The sequence below is a fragment of the Drosophila innubila genome, assembly GCF_004354385.1.
Source record: "Drosophila innubila isolate TH190305 chromosome 2R unlocalized genomic scaffold, UK_Dinn_1.0 1_C_2R, whole genome shotgun sequence".
Lineage (NCBI taxonomy): Eukaryota > Metazoa > Arthropoda > Insecta > Diptera > Drosophilidae > Drosophila > Drosophila innubila.
Window position 1 is genome coordinate 11,177,042 of NW_022995374.1, and position 20,389 is coordinate 11,197,430.

Here is a 20,389-nt window from a genome sequence, read left to right on the forward strand (position 1 = left end):
CTTGCACACAGAGACATTCAGAATCCACCCAAACACCCAAACCACCCAATCACTCAAACACTCAAACACCAACCACCCACAGAAACGTAAGCGCATTTTAATGATCTCATTTATGCTAATCTGCAAACGGTTAAATCTGTGCACGCCACAGCCACAACCTGGTCCAGACAGTACCAACAACTACAACAACAACTATAACAACAACTACAACAACAACAACAATAACAATAATAATAACAACAATAACAACAACAATGTGCCACCGGCTGCTAATGCTAATCAAGTCTAATTGAATTTCGGACACTTGACACGTCGCACTATCTGATCTTTTTGGGGCGTGCAGCAAGCGGCATGCTGCAGTCCCTGTGCACATGGGCGTGGCAAAACTTTAATGCATTTAAGAAGCACTTCAATATGTGTCATCACACAAACTACACACACACACAAATACACCTAAGAACTAAGCCATTTATCACTAGGCAACTGTATTCAATTTGATTCCCTGTTTTCAATTTCACTTTCAATAAAAGATAAGAAACGAAACAGAAATGTATTTTCAAAATGTGGATGAGGGTGATACAATTTCTATACCAAAACTACTAAAGTTTTTAAATTTTAGAGAAACTTTAATCACATTTTCCTTCTCGATAAGAGAAGAGAAACCAAATAAATATATATTTAAAATATTATAAAAATGAAAGTGAAAACATAGAATTTTTCTCAACAATACCAGTTATTTGAACAATTGGGAAATGCATTTTAAAACCGCCCTCGGAATGCTGAAATGATAGAGTAACTATCTATGTAAAACACAGAAAATTAAATTTAGAAACGGAAACGGAATTGTAAAGTGTTCTTTGTCAAAACTACTGATCTTAATAATTCCAATGGAAACGGAGCTTTCATTTTCGATTCGATAAGAAGAAATAATCGAAAACAAATATGTCGAAATTTAAAAGGCGAACATAAAGCTAGAATGAATTTTAAACGAAATTAAACGAAATTAATTTTATAAATCAAACGGAGTTATAGAATGTTTAGAACACTTATTCTTATAAATTTCGCTGATGATTTATAACATTTCTCTTTCAATTCTTGCTGAAACAATGAAATTAAGCATTCACTTAAATCGAGAACCGACGACCTCTATATCGATATTCCATCCCTGAGTCGAGTCAACATTTGCGTTTTTGCGGTTGCGGCTGGGGGACATCAAATTTTCTATGCATTTAACCGCATTGAAATTTTCTCGTAATATTTGATTTGATTTTTAAACAAAAAGCTGCTGCTGCACGTTGAACACTATTACACTGTCCGGTTCCGCTCTCTCTCTCTCTCTCTCTCTCTCTCGCTCTCTCTCTCTCTTTGTCTGCTACAGTTCGAGATATGCGTCAAGTGATGTCCACTGGTCAGTTGGGTCTGACAAGTTTGCGGGGGATGTGGCATGGGGCATGGCCATGTGGCATGGTACAACTTTGCTTTTATTAGTCTGCCAACGAACCAACAACAAATCAGCATTATTTGACAACGCAGCTAATTTACATGAGTGACCAGAGTGTTTCAGGCAATGTCAGCATTGACCAACTCCCACATACCCCCTCCCACTGTCCCGTACCGTCCCTTTTCGAAAAGCCCGTGGTTACTGCGGGGTATGGAAATGTGAACGTCAACTGCGGCTTCGACCCATCATGCAAATCGACGTTCAGCAACAATTCAAGTTGAGCCGCATCACGAAAAAGTTGAAACCACTTGCGACTTGTCTTTAATTTAATTTAATTACTTTCGACGTTAATTTCGATACTTTATTGCCTTGCGTGTGACAGGGGACAGACAGCAATTGCTACACTCATGACACCAGCAACAATAAATATATATATACGTGTACAACCAACATCACCAACGGTTCGCAATGATCTGTTCGTCAGATCGTCTGAAGGGCAGCGTAAAGCGAATCTCAGAAAACTGGGAAACGAGAAAAGTAAATTTGAGTATCGCTTAATATACATACATACATATATATATATTTTTGTGGACTAGCTTGTTATTGTTATTCGCATTTCGTTTAAGATAACAGCAAAGAAAGAGACGGCAACTCGGTTTGGGGCTCGATTCTGACGATCTAAGAATGCGCTACACTTGCAATTTGTTTAAGTGCTATATAATGCTATAATTTAATAGGATAAATCCCTGTAATTTAAAAGTATATTTATTACATTATTATTTTTTATTATTACGAATAAAATATTAATTTTTATAAAATGTAAAATATATTCACGATATCAAGGCTTTTCTGTGAATGGATTCCTCTTCGAAACTTAACTTAAATCTTAAATCTGGTTATTCTCCGTAAAATAGTGATTAATGCTGTAAAACCTTACTAGGTATAAAAACAGATTTTCGTGCCACGAAATAATAGAAAACACAATAAGGTGTGATCTACAAATTTAAAACAGCGCCAAAGCAACCCAAAAGCAATTGTTTGTGTTCCTAAAAAAAGCAAATTTTAAGAGATTTGACAAAATTAAATATTTATTAAATTGAATTAAAATATCCGTAAAATGAATAAAAATGTAAAAAAAAAATGTTCGAAAATAGTAAATCTCTGAAATGTTAGAAACACCAACATTTCGAACGGTTTCTATCAAAAACATTTCTCTTCAAAATCTCTAAAGATTTCTGGAACACATCTGAATAAAGTTTTATATAAAAAATGTTTGCACGTTATTTTAAACAAGCTAAGAAGTGTGCTACGAATATACTGCGATTCAAACAAAAAATACTATAAATAAGGCGATTCATAAAATGATCAAGCATTAAAATATTTGACAGTTTAAAGAGCCGACGATTTGTCATGTAGCGGAACAAGCAGTAGATGAAAGTATCATGTTGATCCTCTGGGTTATCAGAGAGTTGCTTACGTTCAATGGCAGCTGAAAAATGCAGCCTAGTCCAACAGTGGGTGACATTACAATACTCGTTGGGCTGCAGCCGTATAGATAACATCAGCAAATTCTCACAATTCAGAAATAAAATAGAATAAACAGCGTCAACGGATCGCGAGAACGCAACAAAGGAAAACATAAAAAGAAAGAAACTGATTCTATATACATTGATAAGTATGTTTATATGTATTTATATGATATGCATATGTAGAACATGCCAAAGCGTGTAATTTGGATAGATAGCGGGCACGATAACAAGCTGATTCCTATCTAAACTGTAACAGGTGCACAGCAGCGTTGAGCAGTCGTCGCTTTTGTTGCCGAGATAAATTCCATTGATAAGGGGCCTTCGGGAGAGCACGGTGAGCGAGTGTGCGAGTGAGCAAAGCTCCAAGAGAGCTTAAATTGTGACAGGAAAGCTTCGGTTTGCATTCGGCGCTGTTTTGCGGCTCGAGTTTCAATTTATTCAATTTACCGTTATAGTTACAATTGATGAACGTGACGACGACAGAGGCGACTGAAGCGACAGCGACAGCGACGGCGACGGCGAATACGACAACGACAACGACAACTGAGGCGGCGAATACAACAACAGCGACTGTTGCGCAGCTCAGTGAGTCGCCATCGCTGCTCTGGAGCAGCCGCGCCACATCCGCCGCCTCATCCTGGCTGCACGAACTCGCCGTAAGTCCAACTCGCTCTCGCTTTCGCTCTAGTTCGCTCTGGACTTTCGGCAAGCGCTCAGTTGCTGCTGTGCCGCCAGCGCCGGCTGATCGTCTTCCATTCGCTTCAGTTTCCATTTCAGTTTCAGTTCCAGTTCCAGTCACTGTCATTGTCATCAGCAGCAACAACAACAACAACAGCGTCGCGTTATGTGTGTGTGCTTGTGTAATTGTTGCTACTGTTGTTGTCGTTGTCATTGTCGCTGCATGTAAACTTCTTTGTCTCCGTCTGTCATGTATCGTAATAATGCAGATAGCTCTTTTTGTTTTATCAATCGCTTAAATGGCGGCGTCCATGACGAACTGCAGCAGCCGGGCGAGCATGAGCCGACATCTGCACTCCTCAACTACTGCAAACGCAAGGTGCGTATTCCCCGTACATCTCATTTCCCGACAATCTCCATATATATATTAGACCCTTGCTGAGAGTATTCTCATTTTATCACCACTTGTGTAATGCATTTATTGAGGCGTGTCAGAGCCCTTAAAAGTATATGTATTCTAGATCATGAGGAACAGCTGAGTTTATTTAAAGTCGCTTCGTTCTGTAGATTCGTTTCTATGAAAACTACTCTCTCTGTTTACAAACTGTTTTAATAAAATTTGAACCGGATTAGTCTTTTTGATGATCGCATCACCACATCATATATAACTGACATAGGAACAATCGGTAAACATCATACATTAGTGTGAACAGCTTTATTTTTGTTTTAGATAACTCAACTATTCTTACATCAAATCGAACTACTATCAAAGTTTAATTTTTTTGTTCCTATTTCTTAAGAGACCTTAACCAATCTCCCAAAAAATAAATGTGGTATCGTCTTCTACATCCTGCTTAAATTATGTTATAATCAGTCCACTATATCGTATAGCTGCCATAGGAACGATAAGTCAAAAATCAAGCTTTACTAAGAAAAACATCTTTGTTTTTTAAGATATTTTAAGCAAACTTGCAGGTTTTGAGTTGCATATTGTCTTACACATTTTAAAAAAATCAGACTACTATATCGTATAGCTGTCAAGGATATAATCCATCGAGCGATCTGCAAGAGTGTCAAATCTAACTTTCTATCCTGTTTAATTTTGTAGTTCCTGCGTCCCTATGTGGCCATACTGACCCTCGTCGGCCTCAATCCCATCTCCACGGACATGAGCAATGTGCGTGCCTGCTGCAGCTATGTCCAAGCATTCATGGTGCTCTGTGTGCTGCTCGTTGGCTACGTGCTTCGCTATCTATGTGGCTATCGGTGGGTGAGAAGATTAAGCAACAAACGTGAAAAATCCTAAACATTTTTATTTGTAGTGGAGATCGAGGCTTCAGCAGTTATCGGGACATACGACCCGGCAATGGCACTGATATTTGTGACTCCTCCTCTGGAACAACATCTTCAAATACCATTGGGGAGCTGCTCTTTGGCTATGTGGTGCCCAGTGTCCTGAACTTGATGAGCTTCGTCTCCGCGGTCCTCGTCTGCAAGGTGATCGAGCATGAGCAGTTGCAGAATCTCATCGAGCGTGTGTTCCTGATCTCTGCCAAGCCAAAGCGTCTGTGCCGCATGCTATGGTTCTATCTGGGCGTGGCTTTGAGCCTTCTACTGCTGCTCTTTGGCTACGCCTGCTGTGTGGTCATCATGCAGCCGGCACAGATCGTCAAGGTGGCCTGGCTAGCCGATGCTCTTCGCAACTGGGAGCTGTGCCTGCGCATTGGACTGCTGTGCACCATATTGCTGCAGGATCTGGTGGAGATAATAATACTGAGTAGCTACTACATTGAATGCTATCTGCTACGTGTCCATCTGGAGACATTGTCCCACAAGCTGCTGATGCACTCGATAGACTCGCTGGACTGGATGAGGGAGATCCTAGAGTTTCGAAAGCTGCTGGAACGGGTCAATCAGCATGTGTCCATACCCGTGTGCTTCCTGATCGTCATGAATCTGGCCTATGCATTCGCTGGTCTCGTCTATCTGTTCAAGGACTTTGATTTCCATTACTGCGCCCTCAAGCTCGTCCTCTTGAACATCGCCAACGTGATGTTGTGGCTATTCCTGGGTCTCTTGCCATTCTTCGTGGCCGGCTCCGTGACACGCGTCTGCCAGAACGCCCAGGCCAATGGCCATCAGATACGCGTCCGTCCATTCGTGTATCACAACACTTCCGCCGAGGATCTCAACTCAACGCTGCTGTTCGCCTCCTCCCTGGACATGTCCGCCAAGCTCTTTCGCATGCCCATCCAGTCCAACTATCTGTGCTTTGCCATACTCGTGGTGACCATTGTGGTGCTCACCCTGGGCATGTGTCTCAATTTGAGTGCCTTGGGCAAGTTCTGAGTACAGTGAGTACTCGCACAAGCGCCCAGAACACATTAACTTACTCAACATGCTGTTAACACATTTGTACTTAGCTTTAATAAAGATTTATCTATAGTATTTTGTATTTTGTTTAATTAGCTTACAAATTTACGACCTGTCTTTTGCTAAGCAATTTTATTTACAATGTATGCTTTGGGCTTTTTGTTGTTGTTTGGGATTGCTTTTGTTTTTTAGAGGGGATTGCTTTTGTATACAATTTAACTACTTAAATTCAGTTCAGTTTCAGTTTGTTGTTAGTCAAGTCTAATGAGCACGGCTGTAAACCACAAACTGCAAAATTTGTGCGAAATTTCTCTAAAAAAAATCATAAAATAAACATTTAATGTTATTGTTAATAACAAAATAAAGGAAAGTTTAGCTACATTTTCATTATGAAATTGTGATGCGGAGAACATTTAACAATTTGAAGTCATGGCTAAATAAACAATTGACTAATAAAGAAAGTATTTGTCTCAAAGCTCAATAATTAGTTTAAATGCAGACAAGAATATGCTCAAAGCAATGATTATTTAGTTTAGTTAATATAAAATTTATGTAATAATTAGACTACAATTTTTGACAAATTCTAAATAAAAAGAAAAAAATACTTGATAATATCGAATTTAGTGGCGTGCCTCAAAACTATTCCCTAGATTTTGAATGGTTTACAACCTTGACAAATATATATCGTAATACGGAACTACGCTTAAAGTTCAAATAAAGCGCTGCTGACTAAGTGTGCACTTTGGTTTTCAATTTTCGACGCTGCTGTCTGACTATTTGACTGTCTGTCTGACTGTCTGCCTCTCACCAGCCCAGCCAGGGCGGATGATTGATTTTCGATGGCGGGGTAAAGGTCAGGTTCACTGGTATGTTAATTAGCGCATGAACACGCTTCAGCCGCATCAGCGTACTGCGTATGATCATGCCATTTTTGCCAAGCAAAAAGCCGGCTGGGATTTTGGCATCGCGATTCGTTTTATCGTGTATCATCTCAATGTAGTGCTCAAACTCCGGCGAATTTGAATTGTACTCCGTGATAATAGCGCCAATGGCACCAGCAGCCTCTGCATGAAGTGTTTTGGTAAGGAACGAGCATTCGCTGATAACAAGAAACGGGAAATCAGTAATCAGTTGAGTACATTTGGCCAACTTACCCCCTGTCCATGAGCGCAATGCTGCCGTGCATCTCTCGGGCATTGCGGATGCGATGACAAGCCTCTGGGGGATCGGTCAACACCATCGGTATGCCCTCCAGCTTCTCCGAGAAGGACACGCCAAAGTCCTTGGCCGGTCGCAGTCTGTAGGTGTATTCGAGGTCTTGCGGCGAAATGATTTCAAAGAACACGTCACCTGCAATAATATCCTGGGTCGTCACCGGCATGTGTATCGTGGACGTGGCTCTGCATTGGCTCAGTGTGGCAATTACTACCAAAACAATTAACATTTTGGGCACATAACTATCGTTTATTTATTGTTGGTAAAAAATAACACATAAAAAATACGGTTGCAAAATGTAGCCTTAAACCGAGGGTTGCCCATCTGGTAAAAGTTTCCGATCTGGTTTGATTTTTTTACTTACAAAAATAAGTACATTTCCGAAAATGGGTATTCTTAATTTTGTACACATTTTCGGATTTATTTTTTTTTTTGCTAGAATTTTTAAATTTTTGCATAATTTTTTATAGAATTTTCTTGATTTTTTGATACAAAACTTTTTTTTTAGAATTAAATTTTCTAACTTCTCTTCCCGAGTGCTAAAGAGCTTCAAGCCTTCTAATTTTTCTAATTTCTAAACTTGAATCATCAATTTTATTAATTGAAATTTGCATTCACCTAAATTTAAATTTTGCAGTGTGGCCACACGCGACAATAGCGCGTTCTAATTAATACTGATTTAGTATTTATTAATTACCATCTGATATACCAGAACAGTCTGGTATATTTTAGGTATAAAATTTAACGACGTTACATCACAGCTTAAATTTGTTTAGTTTTTCAGCAATAATTAGCTATGCTTATTAATTACCATCAATGAAACATGCAATAAATTTCAAAATACTGTAGATTTTCTTATATAAATATAGTTTACAGCTGAAAACATGGTTGTAGTTTAATTTAAGTCATACTAGGAGGTATTTTAAATACAGTTTTCAGAATTTTCAAATGAATTGAAATTTTCGTCACGATTTGCAAGTGTTTGGTACCAATGTCAACCTCGTGGAGTTGCAGTGTTGCAATATTGTATTCAAAGCATCCCTGTGTGCGCGTTGTGCAGTGAATGCTCAGCGGCGTTTTTCCATACTCGATACTAAATTTCTGTCGATACCATTGTACTAGTTTTGTGTGTGGTAGCCATTTTAATTTTTGGCGTCGAAAAAACTACGGCGAGCGAAGTTCGCATATCCTGTAGTTTTGTTTTTTGCATTTAACGCAAGTCAGTTAGGTCGTGCAGGCAGCAGCAGTAGCTAAACTCGTGTGTGTGAAACGTGTGGTTAAGATAGAGAGAGAGAGAGTTGTACACAGATCGAATCAACTCAAGTACAGTACAATGTCGATGTCTGCCACGTGCTACAAGTGCAACCGGCCGGGCCACTTTGCCCGGGACTGCAGTCTCGGCGGTGGACCAGGAGGCGGTGGACCCGGTGGTGGCGGCATGCGGGATGGTGGCGGTGGCGGCGGCATGCGTCGCAATCGTGAAAAGTGCTACAAATGCAATCAATTTGGGCACTTTGCACGCGCCTGCCCCGAGGAGGCGGAGCGTTGCTATCGCTGCAACGGCGTTGGCCACATCTCCAAGGACTGCACCCAAGCCGACAATCCGTCGTGCTACAGGTGCAACAAGCCCGGACATTGGGTGCGCAACTGCCCCGAGGCGGTCAACGAGCGCGGATCGGGCAACGAGCGCGGTGGTGGCGGCGGCGGCGGCGGTGGACAGGCGAATGTCTCCTGCTACAAGTGCAACCGCACCGGACACATCTCGAAGAACTGCCCGGAGACGTCAAAGACTTGCTACGGCTGCGGCAAGAGCGGACATCTGAGACGCGAATGCGACGAGAAGGGAGGACGCAACTAGGAGAGAGCTCTCTGAGAAGTTAGCGCTCTCGCTGAGAAATCAACGAAAATGTTTTGTCAAATAAAAAGAAATGAAAAGAAAAGAAAAAATTAATGAAAAAAATCAATTGCCAGCCAACAACAACTACAACAACAGCAAGAACAGCAAAAAGCAAACAATAAGAAGCAGAAGCGACCAATCAGTAAAACCAAGTCAAGATCAACAGACACACGCACACACACAAGAAAAACAACCCCAAACACACTCACGCACACACACACAGATACATACTCGTACACATGCATACATGCCTACACCTACACCTACATATATTTAACCATCATCTAAGCAGCTCATCTCTAATTCCAAAAGCTCTGAGCCTGCTGTCGACAAAGAGAAGATGAACACGATGAGGAAGAGCAAGGAGAAAGCACGATGAACAGCAGACCGAGGGAATTAACAAGAAGAAGAACTATAAAGCTGCCGGCGCTGTGCAGATGGGGAGCAGTAAAAGAGACAGACAAACGTCGCGTCGTTGTATTTAGTAGCTACTACAACAACAATAGCAGAGGCAACAAAAATAGCAACAACTATATTATGATTATGCTGCAAACGTGTTTGAATTTACTAATTACAATTATAACGAATGGAAACAAAAACTATATAAGAATATATAATTTACCTTAAATAACAAGAAAATTGATATAAAAAAAAAACAAAAAAAAAAATAAATATATATATATAAATATGTATTACAAAGTATCCTATTAGGAGTTCCAACACGCAAAAGATAAACAACAAAATATAAAAGATGTAGAAGCAAGCGAAGAGGGAGAGAGACAAGTTACTCCATAAAGCTGCGGCCGGCGAGCTTTTGCACTTCACCTATCATCAATAAGCAAGATCTCTAGGTTAGCTATAAGAACAGCAGAAACAAGAACAATGGATATGGATATATAGTAGACGAAAAGCAAAAAGCTGCATAATGAGCATGAAATTAATGAAGATGAGACAGATGAAACAGACTCAGTTGTAAAAACTTTTTCACTTGTAACGAGACAGAAACAAACAAAAAACAAGGCGAACTACGAAGATGATGAGAAAATTCAAATATCACTGTGATTGTTTTTTAATTGTAAATTAAAATGCTGGAGCTGCTGATTTGAGACAAAAGAAATAATAATAATAACCCCACAAATACATGTGTCTTTTTCTTCAAAAACTTTTCTTTTTTTACAGATCCCCTTTCCTCCTTTCCAGCTGTACTCGGACGCCTGGCCAACCAGTTTGGCTTCCAGTTCTTGTTCTCTAAACCGGCAAATACAGCAGCTGCCCCTCTGATTTTTGCGCGAACACATGTCGCGGCAGCTGATGGCCTCTCTCCCTCTCTCTTTCGTTCGCTCCCTCTCACGCGCTCACGTTGTGTGTCTCTGAGTCAGCTTGGTGGAGGTGCCGCCACATAAAGCAAAAATTCTGCCATTGTTTCTAGCTGTGTGTGTGTGTGTGTACGTCGCTTTCTTTGCTTTGCTTCCTTGTGCAACGATACCTACGGTGTATACAAATACACATGCATACACGTGGAAATAAAGCACTTGCGTGTGTATGTGTGGATGTGCTGATTCTTTAAGCAAAGTACAGTCGTCGCCATGAGCTGCTAATGGTGAAAACTTGCAAGCGACACACACACACATATACATGCGTGTATGTGTAATGGACTGGAGACGCTTGCGGCTTGGGGGCAAAACTTCAACTTGACTGCGTCGTCTGCTTTGCTGCACTTGGCAACAAGTTTCGCTGTCTGTCTGGTGCTGCATGCGCATCGCGTTCTCTTCTCTTCTCTTGCTCTTGCTCTTCTCTGCTCTCCGCTCGCTTTGATTGAGGGTCAAGGTCAGTGAGCATTCGCATCAGCTGCTGCGCATGTGCGACTCAGACGGCAAGTTTCTTCAAGCCGAACGTTAATTCCAAGCCGCTGGTGGTACTCTTCACTTGCAGTTTTCCATTTCATACACTCCACTGGCTGCTTAATATATGGATGTATTTGTGCTTTGCATGTCATGTAAAGCTGCAAATGGATAAAAGGGAGTATACATCGATATGTACATAGTTATGTGTACACTGTACAGGTCTGTATTGAAGTCACGATTTGAAGCTGGCTGAAACTGGAAATTCTATTCCCTCCATCGGCATTTCTTCCAAATTAAGGTTAATTCTCGTTTTTCGATATTCAACTAGGATACAAAATATAACGCTTATGGGGACTTAAGAGAAGATATTCATTGAATCAAACAAGTCGAATTCTTAAGTAAAGCGGAAAAGAAGACTGCAAAAATAATATTAATCTACTCTTCGTTTAAGAATCAAAAGATTTCTTCGAATAAAACCTTCTCTTCTAAATTTAATCAAAAATAGTGTTTTTCGAGCTAGGAGTTTTTAAAGTAAATTAGATCTGTTTTTAAAAATTTTTTTGTGAATTGAACTCGAAGCATTTAAATTCTGGATAGATATAATCCGCAGCTGGTAGGTTTCAATGAATACGGATAAAAATTCATTCGGCATTAAATTGAATTTTAGATCCCACAAACAAGCGCATATTTTCCAGTCTCAAACTAAATTTTCGTTTTGTAGGGCATCGTAAAGTCGCTTACTGTGATATCGACGACATTCTTTCACGTTTTTATAGGTCTCGGCATGGTTTAATGCTTTTGATAAGTGTCTATGTACTTAAAATTGTTGTATGTACTTATTAAGTAATTATACTGTCTGGTAATTACGATATTTATGCTAGGAAAGCGTCTTAAGTTATTTATATGAGCAATTAATTATTGTATTTAGTTTAACACTACATATTTTGTTTCCGTTTTAAAATAACCGTCAAATTTTCGAAAATAAAAGACAGGATATTTTTTATTAATAAAGTTATGTTATCATATAATGAAACGCAATGTTTTACCATTTACATATATTTATTATTTATTTTTGTAATGCATTGAATTTAAACTAGATATCAATAGTTAATTTGGTTTTTTGGTTAGTACAATAGAACCTTGATAACCTGGATGTAGCATAGGATCATCAATCAATCAATCATCAATCACTTAACGCTAACGATCTACGAAACGAATATCCATATTCAAATATCAGTATTATCTATGCAAATTTAAGTGGAACACTATGAACGTAATCACAAACAAATTATATGTATCATTATCATGATGAACTTTGGGATCTTTGCGATCAAAGATCATCACTAACATTCCTATAATATCAGTATTTAATTAATTACAATTTAAACTAAAACATGAGGTTTATATTTGTTTGCTTATTTCTGTTTGTTCATTGGCCAATTTGAGCACCGAGCAAATTAATTTTAAAAAACATTCTCGACAGGAATAGACATAATAGATATATGTATATCGTTTATAAGTAAGTAAAGTTTGGTAGATTTAGGTGCACGCATTACTTCTCCGATTTGTCGGACTTGCTGCGTGTTTTGGCCTGGCCCGAAGCAGTCGTTGCCTGAGATTTGTCCGCCTTGCGGCTGCTGATGCGAGGCAAAGTTGTGCAGCTAGCGGACATGGATTTGTCCTGCAATGAGATGAAAGAACAAGGGTTAGACTGAATCCATCTAAGAGGCATATCAATAACATGCTGAAAATGCAAATCGTTTGTTAGTAGACAACGCAAGGCTTTATACAAAAGGGGGGACAAGTGAAGAAGGGGGACCATGTAGTTAAGAGCAGACGTGGAGGCGATGCAACAAACACTTGGATGATGATCTTGAACGGAACTGAACTGATTTTAATTGAACTTTAGCGTCATCTCTCTGGGCTTACATCAAATCCGCGTTTCTTTAGCTGCACTCAGCCCCACATCCACCTCATCATGCGGCTGGTTAGCTTTGCTGTTGTTGTTGCTGCTGTTGCTGTTGCGTAGCATATTATCTTTCAAGGATTTGAATAGATGACCGATACCTGACTTGCTTCGTTCCGACTGATGTGAGGTGTTTGATGTGATGCTCACATTGTCAGCGGATTGTGACGCACGGGATTCCTTTCGAGGTGGCAGAGGAGGAGCTGGTGCACGTCCCTTGGCATGTTGCGCCTTGGGACGCATTGGTGACATTTGAGACGTCTCCGGTTCCAGTTGAGCACGAAAACTGTGCTTGATCTCCTCCAGCGTTGCCAGCAGCTCACGTGGCGACACTGGACGAGCTCGGTTAGCAGCTCCTTGAGCTGCCTCCAATTCCAGACTCGACTCAGCGACAACCAACAGAAAGGGATCCACATTTAAGTTAACTTCTTGTGGGTTTTGTGCAGTCTCCAAATTGCTCTCAGTTTCAACTTGAGCTGTATTTAAGGCTTCCTTAAAGGACTCTTCGTTGTCAGTGAGTTCCTCTGTTTCCACTTGTTCCTTCGCTTTTTCGATTACTTCATCTACACCTGGAGTTGTGTATTCTACATCATCCACTAATGGCAATGCTTCATGGAAGCTATCCTCATCATCATCATCATCATCCTCTGTATGCATCTCATTCTCCTCCTCGCTTTCCACAATTTGTAGTTGCAACTGCCTCTGGACAAGAGCTGCTGCTTGTTGTGCTCTATCCACTTGAAAGTAACGCTCATTCTCTAAATATACCTCAGCTCGCATATCTTCCAGCAGTTGCTAATCGAATCATTATCATATCATATAAATCAGTGTCGGAGCCAATTAACTTTCTTAATGCATTTGTCATTGCAAAAAAAGTAGTGCTAATGAAAATGACAATTTGTTAGCAGTGAAAAAAGTAGTGATAGTGAAATAATTTTCAATTATAATTAACAAAAAATAAAACTAAATTCGATTTTCATTAGCACTACATTTTTGGATTCTTATTAAAAAGCTAATCATAATGCCTTTAGACAACTATGATATTACTCATATCAATCACTATTTTATCTAAAAGTTTTACAATTAACCCAAGGTGTTACTAAATACCTTGACTTGTAATGTAATTGAGATTCAATTTTTGGAGAAATATCTTTAACTAATTTTCTGAACCATTCCGAAACATTCTTCAATTAGAAATCCCATCAGAATGCATAAAATTGAATTTTATGACAGGATTTATTCCTAATCCCTGAGCAACACCTCGGATAAATGCAAGTAGTTGACCTACCTCATTGCGTTTGGACTTCACACGAGCCTTGGATGCATTTGTCATGGATGAGGTGCGACTAAGACCGCTGCCCATGGGCGCACTAACCGGCTCCGCGCTGGAGTAACCCGAGCTGATGTCATCTGTGCTCCGAATGTTGTAGCTGTGGGTGTGTGTGAGTGTGCATGAAAGTGTGTTAAAATTGATGGACCATAAATTGTGATCAGTTGGAAACTCACTTGAAATCGCCAGCGTGCTTGCCAGAGGTTGAGGCGGATGAGGAGGCGGAGGGCGAGGTGACATCCACCTCGGTGAAATACATGCCAGTTGAATGGCGTGTGCCGCTGGCGGAACGTCCCACTGGTGTGTGGTGACGCTGGCGCATTAGCCGTGTGGGTTGTGGTCGCATCATTACGGACGAGGACATCACCTCATCCAGTTCATCCTGAGTGCGATGCATATCGGGCTCGCTGAGATCGCTGAGGCTGTAGCTCCTCTTAATGGTCTGAACCAAGTTGCCGCCGCCCTTTCGAAAGCGAGAGACTTGTGAATTGGCATCATTTATGTATATATATAATATAATATTTAATTACAACTAAACCATAAATATTCTAGTAAAAATGTTAAAAAATATTCATTAAAACTATCTTGTATTGTATATAGTGTGGCTGTTGATGATGATATGGTTAAATGTTTCGTGTGTTTCTATGACAAATTCGCTTTAATTTTGTGCGTGCTTGCTTTGCTGAGTATCATGCGATGCTATCATCTGGTTCTATGCGAGATCCCGCCGATCTAGTCCCCCTCGACATCCACATCGGGTGTCGCCTCGCGCAACTTGCGGCGTCCCCTGATGCCAGCATCGCCGGAGGCAATCTCGTGCAGCTTTGACTTTGAGGCGCCTCGAGTGCTTCGTTTGGCAGCAGCTGCTGACGTTGTGGAACCTGCTGTTGCCGTCGTTGCCCTGGTCGTTCTCGTCTTCCTCACGGGCATATCACGGAGTCGAGCTGCGCCCGCATCGTTGGCATTGAGCTCAGCGATGGCTTGCTCCTCATTGAACTCGGTTATGATCATCCGTTGGCTACTGTACGTCTCAATGCCGCTCAGCGAGCTGGAACGTGGCAGCAATAACTCATTGGCATCCAGCATATCATGATCCCGGGACAATTCATTGGCGGATTGCGAGTTTTGCAGACCGCGCATCTCCGTTGTCGATGTCGAGGCCAACTGAATGGTCTTGGCAATTGTGGAGCAGGTAGTGGCAGTTAGTAGTGGCAGGCAGGCGGTGCAGGTGTTGGATTCGTTTTATTATTTGTCAGTTAAATGCAAAGAAACGTAAGTGAGAAAATTAAAAAGGAAAAACGTTAATTAAATAAAGCCAACGAAAAAGTTAATTTGTTTGAAATTAAATATGTATATGAAAAAAAGTGCAATTCAAAGAGAGTACAGTATACACACACAACTCACACACACACACACACTCACATTGTTTCATTTTGTCGACTCATGCTATTCCCGTGTCTATTTATATGCCCTACCCTAGAGGCAGAAATAAGTATCTGAATTGCGATTGCAGTGCAACCAGGTCTCGATTTACACAGAAATTCCATATATACAAACTGTATACATATATATGAATCTGGCATCAGTGCACATTTGTAATTTATTATTAGTTACTAATTTACTCACAAGAGTTAACTGATTTCAATTGTAATAAATATCAAAAATATTACAAAGTAAACTACTGTAAATATTTCCCTCACTAGCGTATATTCTATTTATTTATTGATTAATTTTGTCACTAGCAAAAGTTGTTTTCTCAAGCAATAGAATATTTCAGTTGTTCTTTCATTCACAAGTTCTCAATTACATTAAAATACAAGGCTTAGTAATCAAATAAAAACCGTATTAATTACAAAGCTTAATCAACTAAATTATAAATGAGCTGTCATAATATGTGGGGAATGTGGTGTAAACAGTTGCATAAGGAAATTAGACACGTCATGGTATAAATATGGAGAACAGAAAAGTAGTTGGTTAAATTTGCAGAAAAAGTAAAACAAAGTGAATGTTAAATTGAACTAGATTTTAAGAGTAAAATCTGGAAATGGAAATGCTCGACATTAATGACTCCTTGACCAGCTAACAAAGGCACTTCTGTCATGAAAATAAGTACTTTAAATATATATATATATCGTCTATATATGCATGGTCTTTGTGGTGAGCCACAAAGAAAAAACACACAGTGGCCTGGCCATGATGATTAATGCTCATTGTATGCAACTCAAGTTTGATTAAAGAATTGAAATAGCTGAATAGTCACTGGAAAATAAGTACATATATTGACCCCATCAGATTTGTTGCAATATCTAAACAAATTTCATTCACATCTCAATTGTTTACATGCTTGAGATTGAACTGAAATTAGGACTAACGCAACAAATAATTTGTTTTGTTATAGAGAACGTTTTACATATAGATTTTTGGATGTTGTATAAGTATATCTATGATCTGCATAGGAGTATATGTATTCAATTTTATTACAATTCGTATTGCTACATGGCTTTTAATCTTCTATCTTCTAGTTACACTCACACAAAGAGAGATATTAAAACAAAACTACAAACTAAAACGAATCGAAACAAACATGGCACGAGAGGGCAACATCAATCCACTTTGTTGTTGTTGTTGTTTGTTTAAATGATAATTTAAAAGTTAATGAAAACAACGAAGAAAATACGTATACGACGGGGATGACGATGTCGACGCGCGTTTGGCACGCGGCAGCTGCTCGAGATGCTGACGATGAGGTTCTCTCTCTTATTAATGATGATGCCGATGATGATGATGATGATGAAGATGATCACCGAAACGGGGGCAGTGAGCGAAAACATTGCGCAAACATTTTTTCTATACTGAAATTGAGGCATTACGAGGCGGCTGCTGCTGCTGATGTTGCTGTTGTTTGTTGTTGTTTTGCTGCCCAGTTTTCATTTTATGCAACGTCGCTGGTGGCAAATTTGTTGTAGAAGCAATTGAGAAATGTGCCACATGATTTGATGTGTGTGTGTGCGTGTGTGAGAGTGTATGTGCGTGTGTGTGCTATGCGTGTGATGGTGTTGCATTTGTTTGAGTTACCTTTATGGCTGTCTGCATGATAACATTCGTGGCATAGTTGACACCCTTGGAGCCCAGCTGAAGCACCGCCGAGTATCCTCTTTCGCGTGCCTGATTCAAATACTCGTCGATTTCCTGCAAACAAAGAGACAAAGAGAGAGAGAGCCACATATATATCGGATATACACGCAATATATATGTATACATATGCATATAGATCACACCTGTTCACGTCGTGTCAACATGGGATGCACGAACTTGCGATACAAAGTGGAACTGCCCTTTGTGGCTGGCGATAGCAGCCACAAGACAATTACCACTTTGACCTCATAGTAAAACGGGAACCAGGACAGGAATATGTCTGTGAATGTTTCAATGCAGGTGAAGAAGGCAAAGACAATCCAGTACATCATCCATTTGACCTGTAAAACCAAATGAAATCAAGTGAGAATAATGTATATATGAAAATGAGATACAATATTCATGAGATACTTCATAGAAGAGTTCTCGTTTCATCTGCCACTATACTCACATATTCCTTGACATTCTTTGTGCGCACCGCCTTGTAGGAGGCATAGGCCGGATAGAGTGTGCCGAAGAACAATCTGAAAGCGGGAAACAGTAAACTCTGAGCACAAGTGCGAGGAGCTATAAATATAATGATGAGCGAGCAAATGCAGGCCGTGTTGAAGGACAGACGGGGCAGGGGCCAACGCTGCAGTAGCTCTAACAGACGTCCCAACGCGTTCAGATTCTGCACTACATTTAAAGCGGGTGCAGGAGGAGCAGGAGCTGCTACTGCAACTGGCTGCTCCATAATGTAGGGTCCATCATAGTCATAGTCCGTATAGTCGCTGTCCAGGGAATTGAGTGAATCGTGCAGTCCCAGCTGCTGTTGCAGCAACTGTTGCTGCTGATTTGGATATAGAAATTTAGAGTAAACGGGCACAAAATTCCCAGCAGCTGCTTGAGCCTGTTCCTCTAGCGAGTAACTGCGTCCGTAAATGGGCAATGCCTGCTGACGTAGGCGTTTAATATTAGACGGTCGCTGCGGATAGAGCAGCTGCTCCTGCAGATAGCTAGGCCGGCTCATGGCGATTGCCGTGCATTGCCGAGCGTGTTGCCGCTTTGTCGTCGTTCCTCGCAGCTACAACGACGCGCACTGACTTTTCTGGCAGCAGCTGCCCGAGTCCGATCCCAAACCCGAGAGCGTCTAATGCTCGCCACAGAATTTCGTCTATTAATAGAAAACCCAGAGACTGAGATAGAGACAGACAGTCTTTGTGGCTCCCAAAAAAAAACTGAGCGAGATTCTATTGAGATTTGATTGGAGACACTATATACGATATATGAGCAAAAACAATTTGCATGGAGTTTTGCGGCAAGTGTTTACATGGAGAAACATATCGACTGGCCTCCCAACTGTTGTTGTTGTTGTCGGTGCCCATATATTGCGGCACGGCAAGGCGAAGGAGAGTGCGTCAACCTCACACTCACACTCACCAGTGTTGCCCACTCAGCTATTTTCCAGTCAGATCTGGAGTTTTCGAGTGTCAATCGCGGAGAGAATTCACAAAAAAAGCAACTTGAAATATTTCAAATTATTATTACTAGAGATTACTATTGTATACAGTTGTAACCAATTTTATTTTTTATCTTATTAAAATATATTGCCAACTTTTGCATTTCTAGCTTTGAGAACTGAAATAGAATATATATTCTTTATAGGGTCGGCGTTGCATCCTTGTGTCTATTTTCAATGGATGCGAAGTATAAAATCGACAATTATAATTTTTAGTCTGGCTATATTGCAGATGTTCTAGCTTTTTCTAGCTGTTTTCAAAAGTTGACAGCACTGACACTCACACGCATGCAATACCAAATAAGGCGCTTGTTCAATTGACTTTGACGATGCACAACGACAACGGGTAACGGTAACTTCTTTCGCTGATTAATAAACAAACAATTGGCTGGCTGGCAACGCTTGAGAAATCACAGCGTAACGCCCACACAATTAGGAAGCAGAATCAAGCAATAAAATTAACCAAACTATACGAGGCAAGGCCAGAAACTTGAAAAAAAAACACAAAAAGAGTTTTGCTCGCTCACAAATTTTTGGGGGTCAGCAACAACAAAAACACTTAGTCGAGTTTGTGTGTGTGTGTGTGTTGATGTGTGTTGGTGTTGCTGGCCTCCTCTACTCTTGCAGAGTGTTTTACGAATTAGTCAGAAAACATGTAACAATCAATGATGAATCAGGTACTCCATTTACTCGACTGCATCGAATTTCAATTAATACTCCTTATTTTTGTTTGCATTTAATATAAGAACTCTGCAAGTGTATTTAAGCTTCGGCCAAGCCAAAGAAATCTTTTTTTTCTTCATAGTTCTAATTGGGTTTCTACTCACATTATAAGCCGTGAAAATAAGCTGCTGATCATTTTGAAAGCTTTGCGCGTCCTTTTTGTTACGCTTCGCTGCTGCTGCGCTGCCGCTGGCGCTGTCAATTGTGCAAAACGAAAATTCAATTACAACAAATGTAAGGAGCAGCGTTTTGTTCACAGCTAACTGTGAATGTTACTCACCTTGTTGCTAGAATTTCCTTGCGAAAGAGTTCACCTAGTTTCTTTCTTACGTATTTCGTACTTAGTTTTCTGTGTACTCGTCGAAAGAACAAACTAATTTTGAAGCTATGATTTTTTTCTTGTTTTGTTGCTTGCTTTGATTCTCCGTTTGCTAATTACAACGATAGAAACAACAACTACAACGCAGTAAGCACCGTGTTGCGCAGCACTCCTAGAATTTAATTGGCAAATCGTTTTCACTACATTTTTTGTTGAATATCGTTTATATTATTTAATGCACTTTTTAGTAGCATTGCGCGCGCGAACAATGCTTTTGTTAAACAAAAACGCAGACAGAGACAGACAAACAACAACACAGCTGGAGATGTGTATATGCGTTTGAAAACATATCGAAAAGTCTATCGACTCGGCAGCAGCTGTTTTTTTCACGTCATTGCCAGCATAAATGCAGCTTTCGATAGTGTCCGCAAGATATCG

General features: G+C 40.2%; 4 protein-coding genes across 11 annotated transcripts; 2 read left to right on the forward strand and 2 right to left on the reverse strand.

Moving 5' to 3' along the window:
- Window positions 1-3,144: 3,144 nt before the first annotated feature.
- Window positions 3,145-6,096, forward strand: LOC117784378. Its single transcript, XM_034622102.1, has 5 exons — window positions 3,145-3,304; window positions 3,426-3,626; window positions 3,974-4,027; window positions 4,757-4,914; window positions 4,971-6,096. Exons 2-5 carry the CDS (start codon window positions 3,435-3,437, stop codon window positions 5,995-5,997), a joined length of 1,431 nt encoding a protein of 476 aa, XP_034477993.1. The 5' UTR covers window positions 3,145-3,304; window positions 3,426-3,434; the 3' UTR covers window positions 5,998-6,096.
- On the reverse strand, window positions 6,097-7,565 carry LOC117784379 (PRADC1-like protein). Its single transcript, XM_034622104.1, has 2 exons — window positions 7,176-7,565; window positions 6,097-7,120 (listed from the first exon to the last, which is right to left on the reverse strand). Exons 1-2 carry the CDS (start codon window positions 7,463-7,465, stop codon window positions 6,826-6,828), a joined length of 585 nt encoding a protein of 194 aa, XP_034477995.1. The 5' UTR covers window positions 7,466-7,565; the 3' UTR covers window positions 6,097-6,825.
- Window positions 7,566-8,350: 785 nt separating this feature from the next.
- On the forward strand, window positions 8,351-10,003 carry LOC117782802 (CCHC-type zinc finger protein CG3800). The gene has a single exon (XM_034619844.1). The coding sequence runs from the start codon at window positions 8,570-8,572 to the stop codon at window positions 9,092-9,094; it is 525 nt and encodes a 174-aa protein (XP_034475735.1). The 5' UTR covers window positions 8,351-8,569; the 3' UTR covers window positions 9,095-10,003.
- Window positions 10,004-12,017: 2,014 nt separating this feature from the next.
- Window positions 12,018-20,288, reverse strand: LOC117783727 (receptor expression-enhancing protein 1). 8 transcript variants are annotated; one of them, XM_034621263.1, is made up of 9 exons: window positions 19,913-20,288; window positions 19,737-19,827; window positions 17,860-17,932; window positions 17,552-17,749; window positions 17,349-17,462; window positions 14,450-14,736; window positions 14,232-14,373; window positions 13,045-13,738; window positions 12,018-12,658 (listed from the first exon to the last, which is right to left on the reverse strand). In XM_034621263.1, exons 2-9 carry the CDS (start codon window positions 19,766-19,768, stop codon window positions 12,639-12,641), a joined length of 1,560 nt encoding a protein of 519 aa, XP_034477154.1. In that variant the 5' UTR covers window positions 19,769-19,827; window positions 19,913-20,288; the 3' UTR covers window positions 12,018-12,638. The 8 variants fall into 8 exon arrangements, with proteins under 8 accessions (XP_034477154.1, XP_034477158.1, XP_034477153.1 ...); XM_034621267.1 differs by lacking the exon at window positions 13,045-13,738; XM_034621262.1 differs by lacking the exons at window positions 19,737-19,827; window positions 19,913-20,288 and having other exon boundaries at window positions 17,860-18,487.
- Window positions 20,289-20,389: the final 101 nt, after the last annotated feature.

Bases quoted from the DNA above. Each gene is read 5' to 3' on its own strand.
- LOC117784378 (XM_034622102.1), top strand. From the start codon at position 3,435: ATGAACGTGACGACGACAGAGGCGACTGAAGCGACAGCGACAGCGACG. The intron at 3,627-3,973 runs GTAAGTCCAACT...GACGAACTGCAG, and splicing joins CCTGGCTGCACGAACTCGCC to CAGCCGGGCGAGCATGAGCC. The intron at 4,028-4,756 runs GTGCGTATTCCC...TTAATTTTGTAG, and splicing joins TCAACTACTGCAAACGCAAG to TTCCTGCGTCCCTATGTGGC.
- LOC117784379 (XM_034622104.1), bottom strand. From the start codon at position 7,465: ATGTTAATTGTTTTGGTAGTAATTGCCACACTGAGCCAATGCAGAGCC. The intron at 7,121-7,175 runs GTAAGTTGGCCA...TCTTGTTATCAG, and splicing joins ATTGCGCTCATGGACAGGGG to CGAATGCTCGTTCCTTACCA.
- LOC117782802 (XM_034619844.1), top strand. From the start codon at position 8,570: ATGTCGATGTCTGCCACGTGCTACAAGTGCAACCGGCCGGGCCACTTT.
- LOC117783727 (XM_034621262.1), bottom strand. From the start codon at position 18,420: ATGAGCCGGCCTAGCTATCTGCAGGAGCAGCTGCTCTATCCGCAGCGA. The intron at 14,374-14,449 runs GTGAGTTTCCAA...ACACACCCACAG, and splicing joins AAGCACGCTGGCGATTTCAA to CTACAACATTCGGAGCACAG. The intron at 13,739-14,231 runs GTAGGTCAACTA...TGATTCGATTAG, and splicing joins TGAAGTCCAAACGCAATGAG to CAACTGCTGGAAGATATGCG.